Source organism: Bos mutus, chromosome 18, assembly GCF_027580195.1.
Source record: "Bos mutus isolate GX-2022 chromosome 18, NWIPB_WYAK_1.1, whole genome shotgun sequence".
NCBI classification, from domain to species: domain Eukaryota; kingdom Metazoa; phylum Chordata; class Mammalia; order Artiodactyla; family Bovidae; genus Bos; species Bos mutus.
Genome location: NC_091634.1, coordinates 36,669,622 through 36,696,793, shown reverse-complemented (window position 1 = coordinate 36,696,793; position 27,172 = coordinate 36,669,622). Strand labels below are relative to the sequence as shown.

General features: G+C 58.2%; 1 protein-coding gene across 1 annotated transcript; it reads left to right on the top strand.

Annotated features, from left to right (window-relative positions):
- On the top strand, positions 1-26,403 carry MMP15 (matrix metallopeptidase 15). Its single transcript, XM_070388346.1, is given in 11 exon segments — positions 1-847; positions 12,158-12,306; positions 12,970-13,098; positions 14,394-14,701; positions 15,039-15,078; positions 15,080-15,198; positions 16,048-16,301; positions 16,903-17,041; positions 17,991-18,141; positions 18,254-18,369; positions 19,354-26,403. Coding segments are annotated over 11 exon segments (2,025 nt in total). The 5' UTR covers positions 1-685; the 3' UTR covers positions 19,812-26,403.
- The last annotated feature ends 769 nt before the right edge of the window (positions 26,404-27,172 follow it).

The window sequence follows — 27,172 nt, the reverse complement described above, 5'->3', positions numbered from 1 at the left end:
GCGGGCTGGAGAAGATTCCCGCCGTCCCGGAAGAGTAAAAGGGGCCGCGGGTCCGGCTCCACCGCCGGCACCTGCTACCTAGAAACCTCAGGCCGAGGTACCGCCCCCGGCCCCCGCCCGGGCCCGTCCGCCACAAGAGCGCTGGCCCTTTAAGAGCCGCGGTAGGGGATCGCGGGGAGGAGGGCCGAGAGCGCCGGGAGCTGCGCGGAATTCGCCGGGAACCTCGGGCACCGGCTCCCTGGCTAGCTCACTCGCTCCGGCTCGTGCCCTGCGCCTCGTTTTTAGGCTGCCCGGGGAGCCGGGCCGGGTCGGACGCGGGGCGAGCAGGATTCACGGGCGGGAGGCGCGCGCTCCCGGCAGCGCCTGCCCCCCAACATGGACAGAAGGAGCTGGGCGCGCAGGGCACGCCGCGGGATCGGGCGGCCGGAGCGCTGAGGCAGACAAAGGCTCCGGAGTTGCGCTTGCTCTCCGCCGGGCCCCGGGCGCCGAGGCTGCAGGACTCCGCGGCGGGCGGCTCCGGCCCGCCCTCTCCCTAGTGGGCCGGCTCCGCGCGCCCGGACCTGCCCGGCCCGCTTCTCCTCGGCCGTGGGAATTTGCCGAGGCTCGGGCGGTGAGCCAGGGAGCGTCGCAAGTTCCGAGCCGCGTGCGGGGACCCGGCGCCCGCAAGCGGGCGAGCCCCGCGGGCATGGGCAGCGACCGGAGCGCGCCCGGACGGCCGGGCTGGGCGGGCAGTCTCCTTGGCGGCCGGGAGGCGGCTACGCGGCCGCAACTGTTGCCTCTGCTGCTGGTGCTTCTGAGCTGCCTGGGCCGCGGCGCAGCGGCGGAGGACGCCGAAGTCAATGCGGAGGTAAGGACCCTCGCCAGCCGCTTTGCCGGGGGTTGGAGAACTTGAGGCTGGGGGACTTGAGGGTGGGAAGGAAGCCACGCCCGCAGCTTGAAGCGTGGAGGGGAAGCGCGCAGAGATGAGCCCCTGTCCCGGAGTTGGGGGCGGGGAAGAAAGGGGACCGGGCCAGCTGACCCTCTCCAGCTGGCCCTTGGCGGTGCACCTCTTCACAAACCCTGGAGGATGTAGGGCTTGAGCCCACTCTCTACTCCTCCAGCCATGTCCAGGGCACTGATCTTCACAACCCGCCTCCCGGGAGCTGCTTCTGCGGCCCCCAGCCCCTGTTCCTCTCCCCTCTCTTCCGGATGCCCGATTCCTCGAGAGCCCTGCAGACGCGCGGTGACGTTCTTTGCTAACCGAGAGGGGGCTGCTCTGGGGACCGGGGGTGGGGGTGGGGACCTTGAGCACAGCGGCAGCGCTCCCGCCTAAGAGTTTGGGTGACACTGAGCCGCGTGCGGCGCGCTGGGGTAGGGGGAAGGGGTGCGAACCTCCGAGGCAGCCGATCAGGGTTGAGGGGGCGCTTTGGCGACTTTCTCGGACTCTTGCGCGCAAGTCGTGCCACCGCCAGATGGGATCAAGAGGGAGACCGGATCTCACCCGGCGCTCCCTTCACCGGCGCCCCTACGGCCAAGGCCCGGGTCTAAGAGGGTGGACTCTGAACATCTTTTCACCAGGAACCCGCCTGACGTCCCTACGGGGACTCATCTCTGGATCGGTCCAATGTATAATGTATGATTAGGCGGGGCCTCCTGGCGTAGAGCTGAGTCTAGCCAGCGCCCCCGGCTCCACGGGGTCGCCGAGGGCTGTCCTCCGGACAAGGGACAGTGAGGGCACTAGCTCCACTGAGTCAGAGCAAAAGCGAACATGTTCTTTCTCCGACACCCAAAACACTGCTTCCTGGCCCAGAGAAGAGGTGAGGTTTGGGTGCATGGTGGAGGAGACACCCTTCTCTGCACGTCCCCGGTAGGCTTGGGCCTCGGTGCCCTTGGGCTGGCCTGGAGCCTCTCGCCGCCCGGGTTACGGGCCTGAGTGCCGTTTCTATTTGCAGCCAGGCCGGTGCTCCCTCCCAGCACCCTCCCCCCCAACCCTCCCTGCGGCTTCCCCACCTCCCCGGCTGCCTGGGAGTTTTTTCCGATAGAAGCCTGCCCTTCCCCGCCCTACTTTAATAAAAGCTCGGAGGAAGGGCAGGGAATTCCTCCCAGCTCAAGTTACACCTCCCAGCCAGTTCCCCACCTGCTCTGCCCTCCCTCTATGGCTTGGCCAGGGAAAGCAGCAAGGAGCCAGGCCCTGGCAGGAGGCAGAGCCGGGAGCCCAGGCCATGCCCAGTCCAGCTCCATCACCCCGCCCCTGATTCACACATTCAGACAAGCAGGGGCTTATTTGAAAACTCCTGCTGGTGGGAAATGGCCTTCAGCCTGCCTCCAGGTACTGGCCAGAGTGCTGTTTGCGCCCACCTGCCACTCTCTGGAGTGGAATACCAAAGAATTGCAAGTCACAGACCCACCCCCCAGGAGTTTATAATCTACTTAGAAATGGCATCTCTGAACAGAAGCAGTCACTTTGGACCAAACTGGGATTTGGTAGCTAGGTATTGTGATTTGGCATCTTAGATGGATAGGAGCTTGGGCACTGGGACCTGTGGTGTGAGGGTCTTTGTTCTCTCCTTTGCTTCTGCTTCTCCATCACCCTCTCCTCTCCCAGCTGAGTGAGTACCTGCTGCCCAGGGTCTGCACTGGGGGCTTCCCTGTGGGCTCTGATGGTAAGGAATCCACCTGCAATGCCAGAGACCCTGGTTCAATCCCTGGGTTGGGAAGATCCCCAGGAGAAGAGAATGGCAACCCACTCCAGTGTTCTTGCCTGGAGATTTCCATGGAGGAGCCTGGCAGGCTACAGTCTGTGGGGTTGCAAAGAGTGGGACACAACTGAGTGACTAACACCTTTCACCTTTCAGGGTCTGCACTGAGGGCACAGACCATGCCCCTACGCCGGTGTGGCACCGACTAGGGATTGATTGACCTGCAGCCCCTCTCCTCAGGGGAAACTTGGGTTGGGCTATTGCAGGAAGAAACTCTGGAAAGTACAGGGGACCCTTGAATGCTGGAAGCCAAGGTAGATGGGGGGCTCAAGACTGGTGGGCTAGCCCAGATTCTACAATTGGCTTTCGGGTACAGGCTGTTGCTTCTTAGGGTCCCATCAAGTCTGGCCAGATCTGGGCCCACAGCCAGCTCATTTGCCCCGAGGCTATAGGAAAACTGTGCCGAGTCCAGGCGCTTCAATGACCAGCCTCAGAGATTCATGGGCCTGGCTACACCCCGTGTCCAGAGTCTCCATACCTTGAAGAAGGGCTTTGGTCCTTGACCACAGCTCCAGACCTTGGGTCAGGTCACAGCTAGGACAGTCTCTGAGCAGCTGAGTCAAGGCCAGCTGCTCTCTCCCTCCCTCCCAGGGCAGAGTTTCATCAGGCTAAGGAAGCAGGCAGGTGCCCAGAGCCAGCACACACCTGCAACCTGCCAGTCCCCAGCCTGGAGAAGGCTGTCTGTCTTGGGGAAGCCACCACTGAGCCATTCTGCCCTGTCCCACTCCCTCCCTGGCTGTCCCACTCCCTCCCTCCCAGTCTGCAGCCGTTCTGCATAAACCAGGCCCTCCCTGCCTGACTGAGGTGTGAGCTGCAGCTCCTGGCCTCCTGGCCTGAGAATCCAGGCTCCCCTTTCTGTCCTCCTATCTCTGGCTCCAGCACCTAGTCCACTTAAGTGCCTTTGGTTTTCATCAGAGAAGCTTTGGTCTTTCCCCACCCCCTACTCCTCCCCAGACACACCTCTAGGCCCTCAGCCCTCCTGCCCTGCCCCAGGGAGGTGACTCAGGCTGCCAGAGTTCACAGGTGTGGTGCCCCTGCCACTCAATCATGGGCACACCCACTTTCCCGGAGCAGACTCCTGGGTATCTTCCTTGCCCTTCCCCAGCAGCTGAGGAGGAGAGCAGACAAAGGAGGGTAGGGGTCAGCTCGAATTCTGCCTTTGACCTTCAGGTCTAACTGGTGAGCCACAGCCCCAGGCTTCCGGTGTTCCAGTCTCTGTCCACACTTCTGTGTTGGCCCCTGGGGCTCCGAGGGTGTGCTCATATTAGTGCCCTGTCCTAACGGTGGAGCAGAAGCTGCAGGGGCCCCCATGCCCACCCTCAAGGGGAAGAGGTGTGATCGTGTGAGGGCCTTGTCTTTGAGAACCTATAGAAGCTGAATCTTCTTTTCTTTCTATTCTCTTATCAGTAGCAAGCCACTGTTCTCCATACTTTGTTTCAAAACCCAGGGAGAAAGGGGCTGATGAGTGCTGCCGGGGACTCGGGATCTGTTGGGCCACGCCCTTTATGCCAAGTCCTTCTCCAGGGCCCTATGTTTGGGCTGCCCTGGGGTCCGGTCAGTCGGCTGCCTCCTTGCAGAGAACAGCTCTGCATGCGCTCCGTGTCTGTGCGTCACAGACCTGCCTGTTCTGACCCCTAGACGCAAACTGCTTCATTTGTGTCCAAGGAGAGTGGGGAGGAAATAACCTAGAAACACACCCAGACGCCCCCCCCTCCCAAAGAAGACTTCCCCCAAAATCCCTCCAAATACTGCCCGCATTCTCTGATACCAACTCAGAATAACAAGACTGCCCGGCAGGGATAAACCTCTCCCTGCCAAGCACTGGGTTCTGGCCACCCCTCCGTGCCCTCCAGGTGTTCCCTGCCATGGACCCCTCTGCCCAGCCGACAGTTTGACTTCTGCCTGAGGCCACCTCAGCTGTGGTGGTCTTCGTGGTGGCTGCAGCTTCCCACCTCCAATTAAAGTTGTTGCTATAGACTGAGTGAAGCCCCTCCCCTCCCTCTACCTACCCCCCAGCTTTCTCAAATAATATGTTGAAACCTAACTTCCCCAAGGTGACAATATTTGGAGGTGGGGGCCTTTGCAAAGTGATTAGGTCATGAGGGCAGAGCCCTCGTGGGTGGGATTAGTGTTATTCTAAAAACTGTCTGAGGGACTTAACTGGTGCTGCACTGGTTAAGACTCCAGGCTTCCAATGCAGACGGTGTAGGTTTGGTCCCTGGTCAGGGAACTAAGCTTCTCTCAGTGATAAAGAATCCACCTGCCAATGCAAGAGACACGGGTTCAATCCCTGGGTTGAGAAGATCCCCTGGAGAAGGAAATGGCAACCCAAACCCATTCCAATATTCTTGCCTGGAGAATTTCATGGGCGGAAGAACGTGGTGGGCTACAACCCATGGGATTGCAAAAGAATCGGACATGACTTAGTGACTGAACAACAACAGTTAACTAAGATTCCACATCCCTCACGGTGCGACTGAGGTGTAAAAAGATAAAACACAAAAACTGTTGGAGAAATCTCCCTTGCCCCTTCCATCGTGTGAGGACACAGCAAAAAGTTAGCAGCCAGACCTGAGCATGCTGTCACTCTGAACTTGAATTTCTTACTTCCAGAACTGGGAGAAATAAATGTTGTTATGAGCCACCCAGCTTATGGTATTTTTATTATAGCAGCCAGGATGGACTAAGGCAGTTGGCACCTTCAGTGTCATCCCAAGATTTATGTAGTTCACACAGCTGGCTCCTTAGGCAGGGGCCAAACCCCGTGGCCAGCTCTGCCTTGGGCGTGGAGAAGTGTTCTCTGGGTCAGCAGAAGCAAAGAGGGCTTGGGGCTCTCTGCTTAGAGCTTCCTCCATCTCAGAGAGGGCTCCAGGAGGAGTCCACAGATGATGGTGAGGACCTGGCACCCTGTCAGCTGCTGAGCACTCCAGGCCTGAGGCACACAGTAGGCGCTTTCTGACTGGACAAGCCTTGACTGAGTTAGGCTCATATGAAGCCGTTCCCCAGCAGGACCCTGGTTTTAGGCATGCCTGAGCGCTTTAGGGGAGTAGCACAAATTTTTGCAGCTGTGTTTTGGAGCAAAAACAGCAGAGATGTTCAAGGTGGGCCTGGATCAGAGAGACAAAAAGGAAAGCCCCTCACCAGCTCCCGTTTCCCTCGTGGGATCAGCAGACAATGAACAAATAGACCCAACTCAACCTCTAGGATCTAGACAGACAGACCCTGGGTCCCAGCCATTAGCCAGCCCTCAGACATGCCCCTATGGCCATGGAGGCTGGAGGCCAAGGTTTGGAGCTGCTCTCCAGGACTAACCCTTGAACCTTGGGCACCACCTTGTCCTCCTCCCAGAGGGTACTGATCACCGCTGCCCCCACCCCCCAGGGGTGAGAGCCCAACTTTGAGTCCACTGTATTTGAGCACGGCGCCTGGTACATAGGAAGTGCTTACAAAATGGTGGCAAAATATAGTGAGACACAGATGGCATTTGCTGTTGGGCAAATCATTGACCCCATCGGAGCCTCAGCTAGGTAATACGGTTAGAGACGGTTCCACAGCATCACTGACTCAGTGGACATGAATCTGAGTGAACTCTGGGAGATAATGAAGGACAGGGAAGCCTGATGTACTGCAGTCCATGGGGTCGCAGAGTTGGACTTAGCGACTAAGATAGAGCCTCGGTTTCCTTGTCTACAAAATGAGACTAGTGGTAGTGTCTACGGGATGGTGTTATTGGGGAAATTCAGTGTGGTTGTATATAAAATACCCAGTGCTTCACACGATATCCCTCACGCAGTGCCCAGGGGAGAACCAGGCGTTACTTGTGAGCACCTTCAACATACTTGATTCCATCCTGGGCAGGGCCTACAGGTGTTTTGTAAGATTTTCACGTTTAATCCTGAATTAGCTCTGTAAGTTTAGGTGCAGTCATGACTCCACTGTACAGAAGAGGAAGTGGAGACTGTGAGGTGAGAGAACTTACCCTTGATCCCGCAGCCTGGATGGTAGCAGAGCCGGTCAGTGTGGCTTGGAGCCTGAGCTCCCAGCTCCCGGCTGGGTGAAAGGCTGCAGGTCAAAGCCCAGGGTGTCATTTTTTGGAAGCTCCATGGCCAGACTGGAGCCTGCTGGGCCAGAGCCAGGTGGGAAGGAGGGGATGGGGGTGGGGCCAGGGCCTCCCTCAACCACGGGAGCCGGGAGCCCTACCCCCACCTGTCCAGCCACTCGGGCCAGGCCCACTGAAAAGACCACACCTACCGGGGGTTTTCCAGGTGGACCGCCCAGGCCTGGCCCTCAGCCAACCGGAAACCACCAGCCAACAGGGCCCTTTCACCCCACCCCTGCCCACCCACTGGCCAAAGGACCCGGCTGTTGTTTTCTCCAGGTTAAGGAGTGTAGGGGGAGGCCCCTGGGTAAAGAAGTGGTGTCCCCTTCCTTCCTGTTTCCCTGGCCTGACATCCCCACCCCGCCGGCTCTCCCTACCACCCGGAGCCCCTTCCCCACCTATAGCTGTCCCATCTTGAGGGCTTAGATTTGAGCCCCAGGAGAGCAAGTGTGTTCTCAAACCATTTAAATATGAACCATGCTGCCTCTAAAGGAAGTAAATGGTCCACCAAGGACAGGGCGGCCTGGCTTGGGGCCCCCGTAACTGGTCCCAGGACACCGTGAAAGGTCTGTGTCCACTGCTGACAGGCCTGACAAGACGCCTTTTGTGCCTGTCTGGGCAATCCTGCCAGGGTCTGCCTGGCCTGCAGAGAAAGTGGGATGACAGAAGCAGAGCTGAGCCAGGAGCGATTGCTCTTATCGTGTGGGGTCTGATAAGGCCGGGTGGGAGGGGGCTCCACTGATCTGAGCCTGGAGGAGCTGGCTGTGGGGTAGCTGAGGCTTGCCCCTACCCTGAGACTGCTTAATGCACATTATTGATCTGGTGGCTCCTTCCTAGACACGCCCTCAGGATGGGGGAGGGCCTGCCTTGGCAAGGTCTCAGCAGTCCTGGGGAGCAGCCCTGCTGATGTGGCCCAGTGCCCAGACCCAGACACCCATGGTGGGGAGGATTAGACTCCCTCCCCCAGTGCCCTCCCCCAGCACTGTGCTGGGCACGGTTCCCCAGATGGGCCAGAGCCCAACATCCCCAACCTCAGGCCAAGAGAAGCAGACAGTGCTGCCTCTGGGCTCCAGTTCTACCCACAGACCTGCTGGGTGAGCCGTGCACCCTCTCTGAACCTTCCAGTCTGTAATGGGGATAGGCTACTTGTGAGCATTGAATGGGGTGATGAGAATCGACAGCCTGGCTCCAGCAGATTCTCAGCCCCAGGCTGCTATATTTATGACCTCTCCTATAGGGCCAGGGGGCCAGGAATGCCCCCACCCCCAGACTCTTGATGGCTCTACATCTCCCTGCCTGGGGCCAGCCACTCACCTGAAGCTTCTGTCCATACTTATGGGGTGGGGTCTGGAGCTGGAGAAAGAAGTAGCTGAAAGAACAGGTTGGTGGGGCCCGTTCTCCCAAACAGCCTCCCTCTCTGGGCTGCAGGAGGCAGGAGGGGGCCTCGCGCTCTCCCTGTAGAACCCTTCCCTGCCGCCCACTGGGCAGTGATCCTCACGGAGGGGGTCTCCCTACTCTGCTGCTTATGGGCCTGCCTGAGCCTCAGTTTCCCCTTGTGAAAAACAGAACTTCACTGCTTGGTTCATCCCACCTGTGAGACTCGGGTGACAGGAAAAGGAGTCCTGATGGAAGGGGGAGGGAGGCAGTGTTTATACCGGTAGGAGCAGTGGAGCCTTGAGCAAGCCTCTCCCCCACTTTGAGACCAGGGTTCTGTCGTGACTTTGGGAATTGCTCCCCATTTTTGTCCCGTGGCTGCAGAGCCCTCAGGAGACTGGAGTCAGGGCAGCACCTGCCCTACGCCTGGTGCCTGCCCCCGCCCCATGCTCTTTTCCTTCCACCCCCAGGGCCTGTCGCACTTAGAACAGTCAGGTGATGAGAAACTTCCTCCTGGATACTGGCGGAGGCAGGGTTGGGGGCAGCCCCAGCCCCGCGGGTGGTGTAGACTGGTTGGTGCTTAGTCAGCTCTGAGCCCATCGCTTGCCAGTCAGGCGTCCCCATCAGCTCCTTCGCCTTATCATCCAGGGACTCAGCTGCTCTGCCAAGGCCGTTTCAGCCTAGTCCACTCACGCCACCAGTCCTCGGCCTCAGCTTTCTACCCAGACACTGGCCGAGAGACATTTGTTACCGAGGAGGCTTGGCTGATACCGAGGTGGAAGCTCTTGGCTTCCCTGGGACTCAAAGGGTGCCTGGTAGTGTGACGGAGGGTCCACAGGCACCCTTTGGCCTTTGGTGTCAGCCCCCGAGCTGCCTCAGTACTGAAGGGGCCCCTCTGCCCCTTCCGCCCCGCCGGGCTCTGGACCTCTTCACTGCAGACAGGCCCGGCTCCCTCCCTTGCCCTCCTCTCCCCTCCCCAGGGCCCCAGCCAGCCTCCCCCGCCTGCCCTGCCCTCCTCCTGTCACTCGCCAGACACCACTAATCAGCCCCTTGGTGGCCTGTGATTGCGCTCCCCGGATATTTTTACCTTATGCAAATAGGTGATGTAGAGGTGCCCTAGTCTGTCAGCTGCAGCCCCAGGCCCTCCCCCCACCTCCAGCCGGATTCCTGTCACTGTGAGAGCTAGCCAACCTCACAGCCTCGCCTTCTAGATCTCTCCAGGCTTCTTCAGGCAAACCGTGTCCATCAAGGGTGGTGGACGTCCCCCTCTCCAGACATAACAGGCGCCTCAGGAAAGGTTTCTGTGCTTGGGAAGAAGGCTGTGGAGGGTGCCCAGAACATTGCCAGGGTCTGGAAGCTGGAGGAAGGAGCTGGAGAGGTGAAGGAGGCCTGTAGGGGGTGCCTCAGGGCACTCCGACCTCCCCCAGCCCTGAGGCTGCCTTGTCCCAACCGTTCTAGGAACAGTGGGGCAGCCCTCCACCCCTACCCCAGCCCTGTCATTAGTAATGCGCTTATTGAGCACTTTTCCCGCCCAGCACAGTGCCCAGGGCTCCTGTGGACATCCCCATTTCATCCTCATGGAAACCCCTGAGATGAAGCAGGTCCTGATACCACCCCTTTTACAGAGGCACGGGAATATAAAGGGGGCTGACGAAGCTCTGTCTCCAGAGCTGTGGTGGTTTCCCAGCTCGGTGTCTCTGCCTCTTTCGTTGTCCTGTGACTGTCACCCAGGGCCCTGTGAGCCCTCCAAGCTGAGGCTCGGCATCCCCAGCCTCTGGCCGTCTCCCGACTCCGCCCTTGTTGGCTCAGCCTCTGCTCCCTCCAGTGGCAGCCTGGCATGGCTGAGCCAGGCTATGTGGGCAGCCCGTCCACTCCGGGGTCCTGGCCAGGTGCCAGGGTGGCACCGAGGGGAGCCAGTACCTGAGGAACTGGACGTGGCCCTGGTGGCAGACTGATGTGGGCATGGCCCAGGCTGACACATGGCTGTCGGCCCAGAGCAGCGTCTGTGTCCAGCCGCCATCTGCCCCGCGGGCCCTTGCTCTGCAGCCTCTGCCTTCCAGAGCCTCTCAGAGCAGGTCCCCTCACTTGGGTTTTCAGAGACTGAGGATAACAAGGAAAGCTTCAAAGGACACGCTTCCATGTCCAAGGCCCACACAGCAGTCCCTGGCCTCTGTGCTGACCAACCTCCCACAGTGGTCACCATGATCTCATCGCCTTGTGGGCACGAGGTGGGCAGGGCAGAGTCCCCTTTCTCAGTACCACTCAGCTTGGCTCACTGGGGATCCCACCGTCGGGTTTCAACTGCAGTGGTCCTGTCTGCTCACAAACTCACAGGTGTGAACTTCTCTGCAGTGGGTCTCCCCGGGGAAATCGTAAGCCCCTGGAGGTCAGCCGCCTCCTCCATGGCCTCCAGCTGGCATGGTGCCTGGCACAGAGAGGGTGCTCAGAAACATTTGGCAGGGTGGCTGGCTGGGTGGGTGGACAGACAGACAGATGGGTAGGTGGATGAGAAGACTTGCTCAAGGACTTCCCTGGTGGTCCAGGGGCTAAGACTCTGAACTCCCAATGCAGGGGGCCTGGGTTCGATCCCTGATCAGGGATCTAGGTCCCACATGCTGCAACCAAGAGTTTGCACGCCACAGCTAAAGATCTCACATGTCACAAGGAAGATCGAGGATCCCACATGCGGCAGTTAAGACTCAGCGCAGCCAAATAAAGATACAATTTTTAATATCTTTTTTTATATATAAAAAAAAAGACTAGCCAAGCAAATCCTGAAGGGGATAGGCGCCCCCACTGTGTCCCAGCCGCTCTTCACAGGGTCATCTCTTTCACATTGCACCCACCAGTAACCCTATGGCTCCCCATCTTTCACATGAGAAAAGTCAGGCCCAGAGAGAACAGAGTTAGTGGCAGAGCAGAGACTGAACTTCAGGCCTCCGGTCCCACCCTGCTGGGCCTGGGTGGACTCCTTGAACCCACATGCTCTCCTTCCAGAAGGCTTAGGGTCTGGTGAAAGTGTTAGTCGCTCGGTTGTGTCCGACTCTTTGCCATCCCATGGACTGTAGCCTGCCAGGCTTCTCTGTTCATGGATTTCCCAGGTAAGAAAACTGGAGTGGGTAGCCGTTCCCTTCTCCAGGGGATCTTCCTGACCCAGGGATCAAATCCAGATCTCCCACATTGCAGGCTGATTCTTTACCACCTGAGCCACTAGGGAAGCCCCATGGTTTTCCTACTAGGTGAGAACTCAAGAGGTTCTAAACCCCATAGAGGTCCTAGGGGTCTGCCTGGATGGTAGGGGACCCACCCTTGCAGGGGCCAGTGCAATAATAAAGATGGCAACTGTGGGCTATCCTCATGGACACAGCTACCATCCTCATGGGGGAAGACAAACGATAAACAGCCAAGTGAAATATAGTGTGTCAGATGGTGACGAGGGCAGGCAAGCAGGAGAGGGAGGGCATGCAGGGTACAGCAGGTGGGTGTGTTTTCTATATTTGTCAGAGAATACCCCTCCAATAAGGTGAGGAAGCAGAGACCTGAAGACAGAGAGGGCATGAGCCATGCAGATGTCTGGGAAGAGCACTCCAGGCAGTAGGAACAGCAATGCGAAGGCCCAAGGCAAGAGTGAGCCCGGCTGGGCTGAATGAATGATAGGAGCGAGGTCTGAGAGCCAACCTGGGGCCCAGTAGCTCCTGTAAGAATTGGCTTTTCCTCTGAGGCGGGGAGTCTTTGGAGGGTTCTAGGCAGAGGACTGATCAGACCCGGCCTTTTGTTCCAGCTTTTGTGTGAGAACAGACCACAGGAAGTGGAAGCAGAGAGAGTGGTCCAGAAGCCCACACTGGTGGGAGGTGATGGGGGTGGGAGGGGGTGGGAGGCAGACTGCGCATGCTTGGAGGTCAGGGGGCCAGGACCTGCTGACCAGGCCGTGGCCTCTCCTTTGCAGAACTGGCTGCGGCTCTACGGCTACCTGCCCCAGCCCAGCCGTCACATGTCCACCATGCGGTCCGCCCAGATCCTGGCCTCGGCCCTTGCCGAGATGCAGCGCTTCTACGGGATCCCCGTCACGGGTGTGCTGGACGAAGAGACCAAGGCGTGAGTCCTTCCGTCAGGTCATTCCCAGACCCCACTAGCACCTGCCCTCCTTCCAGCCTGCTGTGATAAAGGCTTGGCCTGTGGAGTTTTCCAGGAAAGGGTGGCCTAGATACAAGGTGGCAAAGGGTTTGATCCTCCATGCTAGCTCTCATCGGTTGGGAGGGGCTGCTGCTGTCTTGTATTGAGAAGGCTCCTGAGGCTGAAACCCAGCTCAGCAGCAAGGAGCACAGGATTGATTAGTGGTGTCTGCCATTGGCTTGGGAATGGGACGTGTGGTATACGTGCTGTGATTGCCTAGTTAGGCCTTGCTCTGAGTCTGACAGAGATGCTGTGACCCAGAGCCACATTCTTGATGAGCACTCAGAGCAGAAGGTATCAGGGATAAAAGGCCTTAGGGTAACTCAGCTCCTGCTCCTGGGCGATACTGGTAAACAGGGGCTCTCCTTTGCAGAGCCACTCCTAGACACGCAGTCTTCTAGTACCAGGCCATCATACCATTTTCCTGAGAAGGAGCTCAGAGCTTAGGGAGAGTCTTCTCACTGCCGCTGCCCTCATAATAGGTGCAGCTGGAGGCCGGTGGCTGGAGGGTGGGAGATGGTGGACTGCCTGGAAGAGGCGGTGCCCAGCAGGCAGGTGTGTTGAGAGGAGGCTTTGTGCTCCCAGGTGGATGAAGCGGCCCCGCTGTGGGGTGCCAGACCAGTTCGGGGTACGTGTGAAAGCCAACCTGCGGCGGCGGAGGAAGCGCTACGCCCTCACGGGGAGGAAGTGGAACAACCACCACCTGACCTTCAGGTAGAGACCCCAGCTGCCCAGGGTGGCCTCCCCTCAGGGCATGTTTCTGAAGCGCTGGGACTGTTCCTTCCCTGGGCTGAGGCCTCAGGCTTCCCAGTGGGCTTGTCTGGAAGGCTTCCTTTCCCAGCAGCCCACTGCAGGGTGCCCGGCCTCCCCATCCAGTCCCACCCCCATGCTGATTAGATCGGCCCCTCCCCCACTGCAGTTTCCCTCTAGAGAATGGTGGGGCCCTTTGAACTCTGCTCTGTCCTCCTTTCCTCCCTCCCTGCACCCACCAGCAGCCAAGGGCTGGCCTCACCCACCCAGGTGGGCTTCTACACCAGTGAGAACTGGAGGCTTTGGGGGTGTGAAGGATAAGGGAGGCCCTGGAGCATCTGGGCAGTCCAGCATCTGCCCGGGGGGATGTGTGCACCGAGTCACCCGCACAAACCCTGCTTCAAATACCCCTCCTTCCTTTCCGCCAAATTCTTTGGCAAGAAACCCCCATGAGCCTTGAGCTGCATGGCAGTCCTCAAGGGTCCCCCTTCCCGTTCCAATCCAGCCATGACCCACCCTCAGCTCTGTCTCCCGAGGAAGAGTAGCTCCCGAGGTCCTGAGGAACCCAGGCCACCAGAGTGAACTCACGATCCATGAGCTGATTCATGATCTCTGATGGAGCTCTGTCTAGCACACAGATGCTTAATCTGCTTTAAATGGGATCTAACAGGCCTCACCATGCTTTTATCATGTGCCGGCACATGCTCTCCATGAGTTAAGCCGCTGACTCCTCCCAGGGACTCCGTAATAGAAGTGCTGCCCTCCTTTCCCATTTCACAGATGAGGAAGCTAAAACTCAGAGAGCCTTAAGTTGCTTGCCCAAGGTCACACAGGAAATGTTAGAGCCCAGCCTTGAAGCTGATTCAGCCTGACTCTGGAGCCCAACATTCAGAACCACTTGGCCTGTGTTTCCCAAACCTCAGCCGTTTGCATCCCACTTTCTAGGTCTTTCTCTTGGCTCTGTATCACCTATACGTTTAATTACTTAATGTTTTCTTAAAATAAGCGTATTTGGCAAAATGCAACCTTATTCAGTGATATCCTAATGAATTCCTGGGCTTGACAACTTAGTTCTTTTTTTTTTCAAATTCACATCAGAGTAAATTAACAGTCGGTATTGATGAGCATCGTCCATGAACCGGCTCAGATCCTATGCCCTTTCCCTGGGACCGTGTGTCCCCGCCCCCAACCCAGTCGATGCTAGCAATGGACAGCAGCCCCCGCCGTGGGCTCACTCACGTCTTCCCGTCTGCCTGCAGCATCCAGAACTACACAGAGAAGCTAGGCTGGTACCACTCACTGGAGGCAGTGCGCCGGGCCTTCCGTGTGTGGGAGCAGGCCACGCCCCTGGTCTTCCAGGAGGTGCCTTATGAGGACATCCGACTGCGGCGGCAGAAGGAGGCGGACATCATGGTACTCTTTGCCTCTGGTTTCCATGGCGACAGCTCGCCATTTGATGGCACAGGTGGCTTTCTAGCTCATGCCTATTTCCCTGGCCCTGGTTTGGGCGGGGACACCCATTTCGATGCAGATGAGCCCTGGACCTTCTCCAGCACTGACCTGCATGGTGAGCACCTCTGGTCACAGTGACGACGGGGGTGGGGGGTGGGGAGGGTAGAGCTGGGGGTTGGGAGGGGAGAGCATCCCCCATGCAGTTCTTGGGAGCATTGACTCTTGGTCTCAGTCTGCTGTCCATCATCTCCAAGGGGGGTGATAGGGAAAGGAAGGGAGAGATTGGTGTACCCATTTTCCAGATGGAGAAGATAGAGGAAGATAGAAGTCACAGTGGCTCAGCTTCTTCTGAGAGTAAAGCGTGGGCAGGCTCTTTGGGTCCCTCAACCCATAGAGTGGGGTGTCCAGGTCCTGGGCCAGGCCAGAGCTGATCCCACTGCCCGCCATGACAGGAAACAGCCTCTTCCTGGTAGCAGTTCACGAGCTGGGCCACGCTGGGGCTGGAGCACTCGAGCAACCCCAGCGCCATCATGGCACCATTCTACCAGTGGATGGACATCGACAACTTCCAGCTGCCCGAAGACGACCTTCGGGGCATTCAGCAGCTCTACGGTGAGCCAGCGGCAGTGGAGGACAGGGGGCTCTGCACGCCTGCTCTCAGCTCCCAGCCCCATGAAGCATAGGGACCGTGGCCACACCCATTTTGTAGATGAGGAAACTGAGGCCCCAAGAGAATTAGTGATGGTTCAAGTCATCCAGTCAGTAGAGGATGGTGCTAGAAATCAGTCCAGGGCTGGCTGACTCCAGGCCCAGGCCCTCACCCAGAGATTCCATGGTGGCTCCAGGGGACACAGGTGACCCCAGGGCCCCTTACTGCCCCCGTTTTCCTCCTCAGCCTGAGGGATATTCTTATTAGACCCAGGGTGTCCCTGGGGTCCCTGTTCCTCCCACCATTACACCCAGCCCAAGCGTGTTCCACTGAGGCTGTCCTCTGAGCATTGCTGGTTTATCACTTCCCAGCTCCTTTGAGGCAGGTAGCACCCCCCACCCCCCACCAAGGAAGCCCCCAATGGGGAGGTCTCTGGGGGCCAGTTCAGTGGGTCAGTGCCCACCCCAAGCCCTCGCTGTGGCAGGAACCACATTCTTCCCTCCGCTTGTGTCTACTGCTTCTGGAGCCTCCACTGGAACCAGCCAGCCTCCTAAGAGGAGCATCCCCAAGGGGAAGTGCAGCCAGGGGTGGCTTTAGGGTGCAGTGACCCTAGCGCAGTGTGGGGAGGTCAACGAAGGGACTGGAGGAATGGAAGAGATTGGAGGTCCCCCCTAGCGATGGTGGTGTGGGGAGGGGTCTGCTGTGGTCAGATAGGGCCTCTCACCTGGGTGGGCTGCCCGTGGGGCACAGGACTCCTCAGGCCACCAGTTCTGGGGCTACCCTCCTCACTTCCCCCTCCCACCCCTCTGCAGGCACCCCGGATGGCCAGCCACAGCCCACCCAACCTCTTCCCACTGTGACCCCCCGGCGGCCTGGCCGGCCAGACCACCGGCCCCCCAGACCCCCTCAGCCACCTCCCCCGGGTGGGAAGCCGGAGCGGCCTCCAAAGCCAGGCCCCCCACCCCAACCCCGCGCCACAGAGCGGCCCGACCAGTATGGCCCCAACATCTGCGATGGGGACTTCGACACGGTGGCCATGCTGCGGGGGGAGATGTTCGTGTTCAAGGTCTGGCCCCCGCCTGCGCCCCCGACCCCAGCCCCTTGGCCCAGGCTCAGAGCAGAGAGCTCCCTCCCGCTTCTGCCCCAGACTCTTGCCCCACCTCCGCCCCCCTCACTCAGCAGCCCCTGCGGAGCCATCAGACCCTAGACCAAGAGGAAAACAGCCCGAGGGACAAGGGACTTGCCCGGGGTCGTACAATAAGCCTAGAGGCCCACACCCATCTGGGGCTCTCTCTCCTTGTGCCCCCCTACCCCTGCCCTCTTCCTAAGACCCCCTGCACCAAACTCTCCCAGGCAGGGGGAGTCGTCCGCATCATCCACTGAGTAAAGGTGATGCTGGAAACCAAACCCAGAGCTGTCCAACTTCAGGGCCTGGCCCTCACTCGGCCCTCACCCAGAGCTTCCATGGTGGCTCCAGGGGACACAGATGGCCCCAGGGACCCTCGCTGCGCTCTCTTCGCCCAGTCTGAATATGTTATTAGACTGAGGGTGTTCCTGGGCTCCCAGGACCCATTCTTCTCACTATCACTCCCAGCCCAAGTGTGTCCCACTGGAAGGGGTGGGTAGGGGGCCCCCATGCCGTCCACTCACCCCCACGCCCTCCCCAGGGCCGTTGGTTCTGGCGGGTGCGGCACAACCGCGTCCTGGACAACTATCCCATGCCCATCGGGCACTTCTGGCGGGGCCTGCCCAGTGACATCAGTGCCGCCTACGAGCGCCAGGATGGGCGTTTTGTCTTTTTCAAAGGTGAGTTGGGGCAGGTGGGAGGGAGAGGGCTGGGCAGCCCTCCTGCCCTCACCTCTGGCCTGACCTCTGACCCAGCTGGGCCTGACGGAGGATGGAAAGGAAGGACCACGTGCACATTTCGTCTTGTCGCCCACTGCGGGCTTACTCAGGGGGACCTGACCCTGGCAGCAGGGCAGGGGTGGGGGTGGGGTAGACAGAGACCAGAGGCCTGGCGGGCAGAGGTGGACTGACTGAGGGCAAGTGTCCACCTTCTACAGCACAGGGCTCCGCCCCATCGCCCTCCTTCCTTGCATCCTAGGCCTCTTCCTTGCCCCTTCCTCTTAAGAGCAGGTCCCTGAGCCCACTCTGGGGAGTGTCACTGGGTCTGTCTACAGAGACAGTGGAGCTCCCTCGCCCCAGCCCCTCCTCTGAGGCCTGCCCCCCAGGAAGGGCCCCAGGGCAGCACCTCTGAAGGATTGGCTGTGTCCCCAGGCCCCCTGGCCTGAGTCTCAACTAGGCAGGAAGTCCCCAAGGACCGGGCTGGGCTCACACTACAAGGGAGAAGCCTGGGCCATGCACTGGGGGCCCCTCGGACACAGTCCCCAGATCCAGAGGCCAGGCCTCTTCCCTCTCTCTGTGCAAGAACTGTGTGTGAGGAGAGTGGATGTTCAAACAGGATCAGAGGCTCGTGTGTATTGCGATTGAGTGTGTGGTGTGTGTGTCACTGTGAGCTGGCAATGTAAATGTATACATGTAAATGGGTGCATTACACATACACCCTGAGTGCCACGTGTGTCCCTGAGTGCCACGTGCGTGTGATGTGAGCATGAGTTGTCTTGGGTATGGAGTGTCAGTGCTTGTTCTGTGTACAAGGATGAGAGTGTGTGTGCGTGGTGAGTGTAGCAGTGAATGTGAATTTGGGGACCTAGATTCTCACTCCCCGTGCCTGCCCCTGCAACGTCTCCCGCAGGTGACCGCTACTGGCTCTTCCGAGAAGCGAATCTGGAGCCGGGTTATCCACAGCCACTGACCAGCTATGGCTTGGGCATCCCCTACGACCGTATCGACACAGCCATCTGGTGGGAGCCCACAGGTCATACCTTCTTCTTCCAAGAGGACAGGTGAGCACCCCTCCGCTAAAGGGAAAAGGCTCCCATCCTCAGGCCCTCCAAGAAAAAACCCACGGCCTGGACAGGCCGGGCAAAGCCCACAGCCTGGTACTTTTGGCCACAGGTATTGGCGCTTCAACGAGGAGACACAGCGTGGAGACCCCGGCTACCCCAAGCCCATCAGCGTGTGGCAGGGCATCCCCGCCTCCCCTAAAGGGGCCTTCCTGAGCAACGATGCAGGTACCAGGGCCAGCCCCTGCCCAGCATTCACCATCCCCCGCCTCCACACACATGGGACAGGGCTTGCTTGTGGTCACCAGCATCAAGATGGCAGGCACGGGGGACCCAGCTGGGCCAGGCGACCATTGACACTATTTACAGAGGCCAAAGAGAGCTTGAGTAAAGGTCCCCAAATCGCACAGTGAGGAAGTGGTGGAGTCAGGAGTCCAGCCAGGCCGGCCTGTGTCCAGAGCTGGTACTCAGAGCTGCCCTGCTCCCCGCAGAGCCTTGAGCCCGGCGGGGTTGTGGGGTGAGCTTGGGCTCAGAGCCTCGGGAGCAAGAGTCCTCCCGATGAACCCCCCTTACCTGCCTGGCAGGGAAGCCTGATCTCTGTCGTTATAACTGAGCAACGGGGAGTTGCAGCTTTTATTTCTCCAGCGGGGTCTCTGGTGAGTTTCAGAATGCCCATCAGCCTTCAGGTTCTCAGGGGCTCAGGGGAGATCCAGCTGGCTTTGCTAATGTCCAGGCGGGTCACATGGCTTCTGTGCACGGTGGCTTCACTCTGCGGCTGCTGTGACCTCATTGTGCCCTGCGGAGCAGGGATGCATCTGGTGGCTCAAACCTGGTCCTTCCTGGGGTTTAAAGGATGTGGACAAAGTGCCCTGGACCAGAGATCTGGTCTAAGGGGGCATCAGGCTCCACTCAGGGTCTGACTGTGTGGCCTTGAGCAAGACACTGTCCTCTCCAGTGTAGGAGGAAGCCAGACTGGATCCCCTGACTCTAGCCCCCGACCCAGCAGGCTCTAGGACCCCTCTCTGCACTACCCTGGTCAGTGTCAGCCCAGCCAGAAAGTATGGACAGATTTCAAAATGCCCAGGGAAGCCAGTGAGAAAGAGGGTGTTTTAAAGCCAGGGCCCCTTTAGCTCTCCCTGGTTCTCCTCACGGGTCTCTGGCTGGCGGGGAGCCCCCACCTAACACTCCTCTGGCCTGCTTTGCCCCCTGCAGCCTACACCTATTTCTACAAGGGCACCAAATACTGGAAGTTTGACAACGAGCGCCTGCGAATGGAGCCCGGCTACCCCAAGTCCATCCTGCGGGACTTCATGGGTTGCCAAGAGCACGTGGAGCCGGGGCCCCGATGGCCCGACGTGGCCCGTCCACCCTTCAACCCCGACGGGGGTGCAGAGCCCGGGATGGGCGGTGACAGCGAGGAGGGCGAGGAGGGTGGTGAGGCGGGCCCTGGCGGTGGCGGCGAGGCAGGGCCTGATGAGGACGGGGGCAGCCGCGTGGTGGTGCAGATGGAGGAGGTCACGCGGACGGTGAATATGGTCATGGTGTTGGTGCCCCCTGTGCTGCTGCTGCTCTGCATCCTTGGCCTCACCTACGCCCTGGTGCAGATGCAGCGCAAGGGCGCGCCCCGCATGCTCCTCTACTGCAAGCGCTCCCTGCAGGAGTGGGTCTGACCCTCGGCGCCAGACCCTCCCACTCCCCACGGTGCTAAGGGGCCAGGCTGGCCGCGCCTGTGGTTCTGAGACGGCTCCTGGGGCCTTTCATCTGGAGCCTTCGGTGGCTCCTCAGCCCCCCAGTGGGGGTCCCTCCAGGCCCGCTGACATCCCTGCCAGCCCCGCCCCCTTGTTTATTTATGCCCAGGTATCTTTTTTTTTTTTTTGCACACTAATTAAGCATTTCTTCCTACTTGCCTGACCAGGGCGGTCCCTCAGGGCGATCCCTAAAGGCAGGGGCTTAGAGGTTTCTAAATAAACTTCTGCACCAGACAGGGAGTTAGGCTCACACCCACCCCTGGTTTGGCCAGAGGAGCAGTGGGTCAGAAGGCCCTGTTGGAAGAGTAATCGAAGGGCTGCTAGGTTGGTCTCCACCCTGAGCACCTGGGTCAGAGCCGAGGGCTCTGTTGGTTTTAGAGCTTGGTGGGGCCTGACTGGTCTCCAGCCCCCTGAGTCTCAGAAAGAGCTTCCACCTGTGGCAGCCTCAGGCCAAAGTGGGCGGGGTGGGGCTGATCGAGAGTCCTGTTGAGGTTTGGTTGCTTCCCAGCCCACTTCTAACAACCCCAGCATTCGGGATTCCTTAGGCCCAAGAACCCTGCCTGCTCCTGGCCAGCCCGGGGCCAGCAGCCCCCAGCTCCCCTGTATCTCCTCCCCTCTGGGGAGAAGGGGCCCTGGGCCTGCCTTACCAAGGACCAAAGGGGGTCTGCCAAGGCCCCTCCCCCAAGGGTAGCGCCAACCACGCCCCCCGGGGGCTGGGCTTCCAGCCTCCCGCCCACTCTCTCCGCTCTGAGCTGCGACTCAATTGGGTTCTTTCCACGAGCATCTTCCCTCCCCCTGTCACCCCCCACCACCACCCGCAGGGGTCTCAGAAGTCCACCAGCCTCAGGCTCAGCTGCCAGTGTCCTAGTTCTCCCGGGGAGAGAGGGGGTAATGGGTGCCCAGGCCGGGGTTGTAAATGTCCAGAGACGCATGCCTACCAGGCTTAAGGGGTTCCTCCCCACCAGCTCGCTGACCCCAGGGACACTGGTGGGGGTGGCGTGGTGGCCAGCAGCTCATCCTCTTTCTCAGACTATGGGACGGGACTGTGGATCCCCCAGAGGAGCCCACTGTAGCCTGGGGCCTCCCCTGATCCTGGTTTCAACCCTGTGGATGGAGGTGATTCTGCCCTCTTCCTTCCTGAAGCAAGCAGGAGGCGAGGCTGCCGTGGGTAATGGTACTGTAGAGCCGGCTCTGTCCCCACTGCTCCCCTAGCCCTGAGCAAGCCGGCCTGCCGCCCGGAATCCCTGAAGCCCCTGGGGAGAGGGGCCCCTCATGGACTGGCCCCCAGTGTGGGTCCAGCAGCGTCCTCCCCACTCCATCCTCAGAACCACTGGAGAGCCAGCCGAGGGGGGTGGGGAGGGGATCAGTGTCTGTAAATAATCTGCACTGATTAAATCGTTCTGCCGGCGACTGCGCCTCCTTTCTAAGAGGCCTCAGGCCTCTTAGAGGCCTTACAGCTGGAGCTTACAGCTAGAGGGACTGCAGGTGACTTGGGGGCAGGGGGTGGGGAGTGGGGGGGGAACGTGGTCCCAGCTTGGATTTGGGGACTTATTCCCCCCACGCCAAAGAGAGCTGATTCCCAGATCTGTGGGGGTTCTTTCCCAACTGGCCCTGGGAGGGCAGGCCTCTGGGCAAGGCTGGGAAGTAGCTGCCCTCAATAGACCAGAGCAGGATAAGGCAAGGTACCAGGGATGGCCATGCTGGCATCGAGCGGAGAAGGCATGGGGAATTGACTGGTTATTCGTTCATGGTGAGAAAGAGCAACCAGCTTCCAGCCATCTCAGAAGGGTGGGAGAACCAGTCCAGGCCACCCAGCCTTCCCACCCGTCCAGATTGGTTCTGGGAAGCCTGAAGACCCAGCTTGGGCAGGAGATGGGAAACAGTGCCACTGTGGAGTCTAACAGTTCCTCTCGCCACACATGCTGCTCGGCCGGTGAGGGACACCCAGTGCCACACAGCTTGTGACATGTTAGTTCCCCAGCCAGGAATTGAACCCTGGCCCTCGACAGTGAGGGCATGGAGTCCTAACCACTGGACTGTCAAGGAATTCCTTGCAATGTCAGTTCAGTTCAGTCGCTCAGTCGTGTCCAACTCTTTGCGACCCTGTGAACTGCAGCACGCCAGGCCTTCCCATCCATCACCAACTCCCGAAGCCTACCCAAACTCGTGTCCATTGAGTCAGTGATGCCATCCAACCATCTCATCCTCTGTCTTCCCCTTCTCCTCCCGCCTTCAGTCTTTGCCAGCATCAGGGTCTTTTCCAGTGAGTTAGCTCTTCGCATCAGGTGGCCAAAGTATTGGAGTTTACTTTCATTCTTTTTTCTTTTGGCTGCACCGCTCGGCATGCTGGATCTTGGTTCCCTGACCAGGGATTGAACCTGTGCCCTCTGCTTGAAGTCTTAACCAGTGGACCACCAGGGAAGTCCCATTCCCTCTTTGAAGAAGCAGAGAATCTCACGCTGGGAAGAGAGCAGATGATACTCAGGAGAGAGGCATTGCCACCCTCGGGTCTGACCATTACTGAGGAGCCTTTTGCTCCACGTCCAGCCTCGGGCCCAGCCTGCCGGGTGCTGACCTGCGCACCCAGGCCTGCGATGCTCACCCACGGAGCAGGCCAGGCCCGCACAGCTCGGGCAGGGTCCTCCAACCTGTTCCAGGCCCCACCCTCCCCTGCAGCTGCACGCCCCCTCCCCAGCCCCCTGCATCCCACCCTTTCCTCTCTTTGTGTTGAAAACTGGCTGAAGAGAGTAGGAAACGCTGGCCCTCAGAAGCCGCGAAGGCCTCTCAGGCTTGGCTAGGAAACAGCCTATATGCTTCCCCCACCACAGGGGCCTTGGGGGCGGTGCGGGATGGGAAGGAGGGTCACAGATGGACACCATCGCATCAGCCTTCCTGTGGCGACAGCCAGGTCTGCAGGTCCCACCAGGTCCACCTCTTGTCTGAAGCCTTAGGGGTCACCCAGAAGCCCAGAGGTCAGCAGGCAGGTGGAGGGCGGTGTGGAGGCACAGGGACGAGAAAGGACAGGATGAAAGGCCTCCTGGTTGAGTTCTTCCTCAGAGGCCGGCCAGAGGAGACTTGGCAGAGGCCTCACCTCCTCAGGAAGCGGCCTGAGGACCTTCCACCCCTGAGCTCTGGTGGATTCTCTCAAAGAAACCCAGCGGCTGCAGGAACGGCTTATCTCAAGAGTTTATCCTCTCTGGGGGTCCCACATGGATGAAGGTCTCTGAGGGGACAAGAGGCGGGTGAAGCACCTGGGCCCTGCCTCCCCATCCCCAGACAGCCCAGTGACTTGCCCCTCCTCCCCAGGATAAAACAGAAGCCCACGTAAAAATCAAGCTGTAACCTAAATCACCTTGGACCCCTCCCAGCCCCTATTCTCTCAGTATCTTTTGTTTCTTTATACTTTGCTGATTCCCAAGTAAAACAATTAAGACGTTAGAGATTAAAAAAAAAAAGAAGAAGAATATAAGTTGCCGTCACTCCCCCAGCCAGTGTTGACAGCTTGGCATATTTCCTTTCAGCCTCTTTTCCTCTGCTTTTGCACAGCTTGGGGTTTTAGAGTCCAAAACATCCTGGGCTTCAGCCCTGGTGTTCCTGGTACTTAAACCTCCATGGAGGAGATCACATGCCCCTACGCCACTGGCTGCTGGGAGGACCATCGGAGGATGGTGGTTGTCAAGTGCTAGCGAAGGCTCGTAGTGTGATCATGACGACTCCACTCATCCTCCCCTGCTTACATTTCACTCCGGAGATGAGCAAGGCCCAGAGAGGTGAAGTGACCTGGCCAAAGTCACACAGCCAGGAAATGGCCAATTAGAACCCAAACAGACCGACTTGCACAGTAACCCACTCCCCACCCCACCCCCACATGCTGCTGGAGAATCCAGCAGGGATGAGAGGGCCCCTGCCCACCCTGGCCTTCCCTCCTCACATGTTCTAGACATTAGAGACCCCAGGGCCACCAACAGAGCCTCCTTTCAGGCTGGGGCAGGGCTGAGCTGGCTGCTTCCTCCCCCTCCGACTTGGCAGAAAAGCCTTTTTGTTGTGGCTCACATAGAGGCCATTCTCCTCCAGCTCACGGGAAGGAATGGCCGGCTTCCTGTCCATCCATAGCCGCCCAGGCTGCAGTGGCGCCCCCGCTCCATGTCCGAGAGGAGCAGGGCTCCCTGCCCCTCCACCTCTAGTTCTGCCTTGGGGGCCTGAGGTTGCAGGCTTTGCCCCTTCATCCATGAAACCACACCAGGGGGCTAGACACTGCCTCTGCTCAGCTATTCTGGCACATGCTGGGGATTCCAGGCCTCAGGGCACTCTTAGGGCATGGGAGTACCACTCTTAGCCCCCTGCTCAAGTAGCCTCATAACCCACAAAGTGCTGGCAGAGCCCCCTGCCAGGCTGTTTGTTCTGTCCCAAATGTTCTCTGCATTTGCTTGCCTCTGTGCCTTTGCTTGTGCTGTTCCCTACCTCTGGAAAACCCTTCCCTGCACGTTTAAAAAATTTTTGTTTATTTATGTATGTATTTGGTTGTGCCCAGTGTTAGTTGCAACACATAGGATTTTCAATCTTCCTTGCAGTGTGCAGGATCTAGTTCCCCCACCAGGGATAGAACCTGGGACCCTGCCTCTGGAGCACAGAGTCTTAGCCACTGGACCACCAGGGAAGTCCTCCTACACATTTTATCCTGTTCAAATTGCCCAGATCCTTTAAGGCATCCTTAATCCTTTAAGATTAAGGCTTGCCTATTCCGGATTTCCACCCTTCCTCCTGAAGATGATTGCGCTTCCTTCCACCCCTAGCTCAGCCAGCAGTTGTGTCCTGACTGTTCCTTGCCTTTGACTCCAGTCAGGCCATCCTACCAGGCACCTAGATGCTCCATGTGGCTCCATCACTCACAGGCTGTGTGTCCTTGGGCGAGTCATCTCACCTCTCTGAGCCCAGATTCCCATCTATAGAACTCGGCTAATAGCCATGCCTATTTCATACAGCTGTGAGGCTTGATGCAGCTGATCCATGTAAACACTTAGAACAGCCCACAGCAGGGTCTCAAAAGTTAGTCACTAATATCTCTTTTAGGTACAGGTACCTGGTGGACGGACACTGGACTTCCCAGGTGGCTCAGCGGTAAAGAATCCTCCTGCCAGTGCAGGAGACTTGGCTTTGATCCCTAGGTCAGGAAGATCCCCTGCAGAAGGAAATGACAAACCCCCTCCCATATTCTTGCCTGGGGATTCCCATGGACAGAGGGGCCTGGTGGGCTACAATCCATGGGGTCGCAAAAGAGTCAGACACGACTTAGCAACCTGGTGGGCACCAAGGAGATGTCCCTCCTTGACTTCCTTCCCAGGAGTGTTTGTGGGATGGGGTCAAAGGTCAACAAGCCCTGGAACAGGTGCCAGGAAGAGGAACATTCCTGTCCTACCAGCTCCTCTCCTCAGCTGCCAAGGCCTCACCCTGCCGACCCCAGGGGCCCAGCCCTTCTTTCCAGATCTTAAGCATGAGGCCCCAGCTCAGGTTTTCTCCCCCAACTCTCTGTCATCTCCCACCCCTACATTTTTCACCCACCTCACTCTTTGCCAGAAATAGCCTCCAAACTCCCCTTCTCTTGCAGACAATCTAGCAGGCCCCTCCTGGAAAAACTACATCATTCCCCTGCCAGCATGGATCATGGCAATAGCTGGATTCCATTAAGAAATTATTCCGAGTCAGTGGAAAGGGAGGGGAAGCTATGCCCCCAATAATTGCATCATAAAATTACACTGCACCATCCTAAAACCTGTCGACTTCAGCCAGATCAAGCTTCCTTTACAGACTAAGACCCTGAGGCCTGGACAGTGGGCTGATTCGGCCACAGTTGCTCGTGGAGTCTTTAAACTGATGCCCAGCGAGACTCCTGAAGCCCCACCCTCTCTCACCACACACCCCACACCACCTCCCCACCCCTCGGGGGACCTCCCTCTTCTTCACTTTGGAAGAACTGAGGGCAGAGTGTTGTGGTTATTCCAGCTTTCCTGATAAAAGGCATTTGACACAGCTAAAGAAGAAGGGTCTTGCTCTCTGCAAATATCCCCCTCCACCACCCTCCCCCACGCCTCCCCCACCCCACCGCCTTGTTCCAGGAGAATAAGACCCCCCTCCCCTTCCTCCCAGTCCATGGATTCTGGTAGAGCTGGCCCCATTCCTTTGGTGGCCAGAGGATCTCGTGACCTAGAGCCCAGCCAATCAGAACCCCAGTGCATGATCCAGGGGTGGGCAGAAAACCCAAATCTGGCCAATCGGGGACTCCCTGTGACTTTTTCTGGAGCCCCAGGAAGAAAGAAGCCATGTGTCTGCTATTGAGCTACTGGAGTGTGACTCTGGAGTTGCTAATGGGTCATCTCACCACCACACATAGACAGCTTTCCTCAGAGCAGAGACAGTTTAGAAAAATAGAGCCTTGAAGACTCTAGAAGGCACCTGGATCCAGCTGTGCCTAAAGCTGTTACAGTTACATGTACCAATAAACTCCTTTCATTTCTGAGGCCAATGTGAATTATTATTGGGCCGTTGTTGTTGTTTGTCCTCTGATGCCCAGGGTGCCCTGAGTTCCAAACTTGTGCTGAGCTTGACACATTCCTCCTGCCAATCTAAGACTCTTAAGCACCAAACCCCAGGGCCACATAGCACCATCTCTTCAACACTTGAATATTTACTTGGGTCCCTGGCACTACCCCCCAGCCTCAGTAATGCTGCCTAAGACAACACAGGACCCCTGAGTATTCACAAGAGGCCCTGGGAATCACGTAGCCAAATGGTGGCAGGTGAGGAAGTAGGAAGGGTCACTTAACTGTGACGTGGACTTTTTCAGATTTCATAAGGTAACAGATAGACAATGAGGAAATCACAGAAAAGCGAAAACTGTCTACGAAAAATGCCAGCAATTTCTAGTCTCCTGCCAAACAACCATAACATTTATTTATTTATTTATTTTCTGCTCTACAAAGCTGATTGGATCTTAGTTCCCCAACCAGGGACTGAATCCATGCCCCCTGCAGTGGAAGCACAGAGTGCTAACCATTGGACCACCAAGGGACAGCCCCAACCTTGACAATTTAAATGTAAATCCTACAGGCTTTCCTTTAGGAGTATATATTTTATTTTTTTAAAAGTAAGCTCATACTTTTGAACTGTGCTTTTGATGCTTTTGAACTGTGGTGTTGGAGAAGACTCTTGAGAGTCCCTTGGACTGCAAGGAGATCAAACCAATCAATCCTAAAGGAAATCAGTCCTGAATATTCATTGGAAGGACT